We start from the raw sequence: 3,526 nt of genomic DNA, 5'->3' as shown, positions 1-3,526 counted from the left end.
GAAAAAACAAAAAAATAGGAAAAGCAAACTTAAAATAAAATATTTTTTTTCTCAAAAATTATCATGATAATATTGAGATATTTTGTTTCTGACAATATTTTGAATTATTGATTGCCTTGAAATAGCCTATAATATGACAATATTTTCAAAATATCGGCGATATCAGTGTCAATGTGATAAACCACCAGATATGCTTGGTCCATCACTGGAAGATACCATAAAGGCCAACATGGTTCATATCCTAGATAAGCTGAAGGTTATAACCTTTTTTATGTTGTAACTATTATTACCAACTGCTGTAGTCAGAAATTAGTATCAGGTCCAAAAAGACAGGAGACCTGTTCAAAACGAAGCAGAGTTTCGAGCGCTAGTTGCCACGTGGCACAGTCTCTTACACCCTTTGCATCGTCCATCTCCACCCCAATCTTACCTCCTTTCTGCAAAATACAATACATCTCCATCCCATCCCTACCTTCTTCTTTCTGCAAAACCATATCCTCTCTCTCTCACAATATGCAGCAGGATCCTACACATTGAAACTCAAACATGGTTGCCACAATCCTTCCCCATACATCTTTCTTTCCATTATACTTGAACAAGGTGTGAATACCATCAAAACTTCTCTTTGATTCCAATACCACATCTAACATGGAACCATGCAATGACCATACTTCTTGCATGCCTTCTTCATCCTCACCCTCTTTCTTCTTTCAATTCTATAGAAACCCATTTTTAGTTTCACCTTATATACTACAAATATGATACATACATACACATAGAGAAGGAGCCCATTAAGTGATCCGGTTCTAGGTGAGGGTTTTCCTTTGCGATTTAAAAAAAGAAGAAGATGAACGACCTATTATCCGGATCCTTCAGGCGTTACACCGACCTGAAAAAGCAGACAGAGTTGGAGGATGGTCTAGGGATGGAGGTGGGTGGCAACGATGAGGCCAACCTTGACCACTTTTTTGAGGTGGTGGAGAACCTCAAGGAGGACATGAAGGCCATGGAGAAGCTCTACAGGCAGCTGCAGGACGCCAACGAGGAGACGAAGACGGCGCACAATGCCAAGACAGTCAAGGCGTTGCGCCAACGGATGGACTCAGACGTGGAAGACGTGCTCAAGCGGGCCAAGATCATCAAATCAAAGATCGCCGCGCTTGAGAAGTCCAACGCCGCGCACCGCAGCATTCCCGGCTGTGGTCCGGGGAGCTCAGCAGACCGCACCCGTACCTCGGTCGTGAACGGGCTTGGCAAGAAGCTGAAGACCATCATGGATGACTTCCAGGTAGGGATGTCAATGGATTAGATATTCGATTGAATTTAGTGGGATTCTATAGATCAAGTAGAATCTGATTGTCCCAAGGAGGTTGGCGTAGTGGGGTGGGGGAGTCAAGGTTCGACTCTCATGGGCATCACCCCTCTGAGCAAGCGAATGAGTAGCATAGGCCCTGGGGGTAGGGGTCCTAGCCTTGAAGTTTTACGTTGCCTGCATGACTACCGTAGGTATGGCAGGCTGAGCGAGCGTGACCAGGTCTTCATGTCGATCGGGTGCAATTTCTTGAGGTTATAAATTAAAAAAAAGTAAAATCTGATTAATAATTGATACAAATTCATTGAGGAAGTGTTATACCGGGGGGGTGGGGGTGGGGGGTGGTGTTGGTAATCTGAATGCAATTAAGTACATATTAAGTGGGTAATTAAATTCTCCATATCGCATTCTTCCATGATCTTATATAAAACTAGGATTTTTGGAAGTTTTTTCTCTAATGGTTTTTAAAAATCAGACTTATAAGAATTAGCTCACGGATTGTTCAATTATGACATGTGGATAGGTTTTTATAACGTTTGAAAATCAATGTCTAAAAATTTGCTTAGATATTTAAAAGCCTCAAAAAATTGTATTTTTATTAGAAAAAACACTATTCAGGTGTTTTATTCATATAAAATGAATCATGCTGAACACATCTACAAAGACTGATTTGCAAAAAAAAGTGCTAGAAATGCCCAGCTCGTATGCAACATGGATATTTGCATTACCCAGTATAAAGTATATCTGATTAGCTAGTTGATGCAAATAAAGTAATCTTTTTCCATACCACTTCGATTCCATGTTAGATAAGATTGAATAATGCTTAGGTCCGATCCAAATCCGACTCGTTTATGTCACCTACTTCCAGGGCCTCCGTGCGAGGATGGCAGCAGAGTACCGCGAGACGGTCGAGCGGCGCTTCTTCACAATCACCGGTGAGACACCGGACGAGCAGACGGTCGAGCGGCTCATCTCGACCGGCGAGAGCGAGAACTTCTTACAGAAGGCTATACAAGACCAAGGCCGTGGGCAGATCATGGACACCATATCAGAGATACAGGAGAGACACGACGCGGTGAAGGAGATAGAGAGGAGTCTGCTGGACCTGCACCAGGTGTTCCTGGACATGGCTGCGCTGGTGGAGGCACAGGGCCAACACCTCAACGACATAGAGAGGCACGTCGCGCACGCACACTCCTTCATCGGCCGGGGCGTGGAAGAGCTCCAGACGGCGAAGGAGTACCAACAGAGCTCCAGGAAGTGGACGTGCATAGCCATGGCTCTTGGTGCTGTGCTCATCATCATCATACTCCTGCCATTCTTAACTTCTATCATGACTTGGTTGTGATGGTAATGGTTGGAGGTGGTGCTGCATGCATAGATTGATATGTCATGGTTATCCGTTGATTCATGCCTTCATGCAGATCCATCCATCCATCCATCTACTCATTTATTCATTTTGTAGTAGTTGAGGTGAGTTGTCATTTGGATGATGGCGCATCCATTCTGTATGCACTCATGTAAGATTATTGATGGTCATTAAAGGACAAAAATCTGTGGGGAGCAATGTTGTCAGAATCTATTTCTGAATCGAATTGGTTTTGCAGAAGAAAATGCCTGAATTGGTCCAAATCGAATGGAAGCAAATTGTTTTGAATGGGCTTATTTGAATAAATGATTTTTTAATTAAAAAAAATAAATCAGAAAGAACATGTAGAATTAACATTTGGTCATGTTGACATGACATCTTATGAGTATATATATATATATATATATATATATATATGCTGTTTTTGATTAAGTAACCTTATGACAAGTTTAGTAAGTAGGAAGTAGGAATCAGCTTTTAAACCGTCAGATGGATGATTTCATGAGCCTTAAAAAATCATGTGTGATTTTGGTAGCTCCTATTTTTTCACCAAAAACACTATCCAAGAGCCAGTTGCCAGCATTTGAACCATGTTGAATCACCTTTGATTTTCTAACTCATGCAAATGGTTAATTAGGTTAATATGATTAAATGTTATTACAAATAAATAAATACATATAGATATAGTTATGGCTTGAATTTCAAGTAGAAATCCAAGCTCGAAGATTCACATGCCTTTTTTTAGATGCATTGAGGGATGTCTAGGCTTAGATGGGACGCCTAAGAGTAATGAGGTAGCTAAGGGGGATTCTCCATGTGTTGAAAAGTCAAAGATCACATCTACT

At 41.4% G+C, this 3,526-nt stretch overlaps 1 protein-coding gene across 1 annotated transcript; it reads left to right on the top strand.

Moving 5' to 3' along the window:
* Positions 1-847: 847 nt before the first annotated feature.
* LOC149839901 (syntaxin-124-like) lies at positions 848-2,660 on the top strand. The gene is made up of 2 exons (XM_090004272.1): positions 848-1,288; positions 2,181-2,660. The coding sequence occupies exons 1-2, from the start codon at positions 848-850 to the stop codon at positions 2,658-2,660; spliced, it is 921 nt and encodes a 306-aa protein (XP_089860398.1).
* Positions 2,661-3,526: the final 866 nt, after the last annotated feature.

Source organism: Nuphar pumila, chromosome 4 (assembly GCF_984573655.1).
Source record: "Nuphar pumila chromosome 4, dmNupPumi1.hap1.1, whole genome shotgun sequence".
NCBI classification, from domain to species: Eukaryota; Viridiplantae; Streptophyta; class Magnoliopsida; order Nymphaeales; family Nymphaeaceae; genus Nuphar; species Nuphar pumila.
This window is presented reverse-complemented; position numbering and strand designations above follow the sequence as displayed.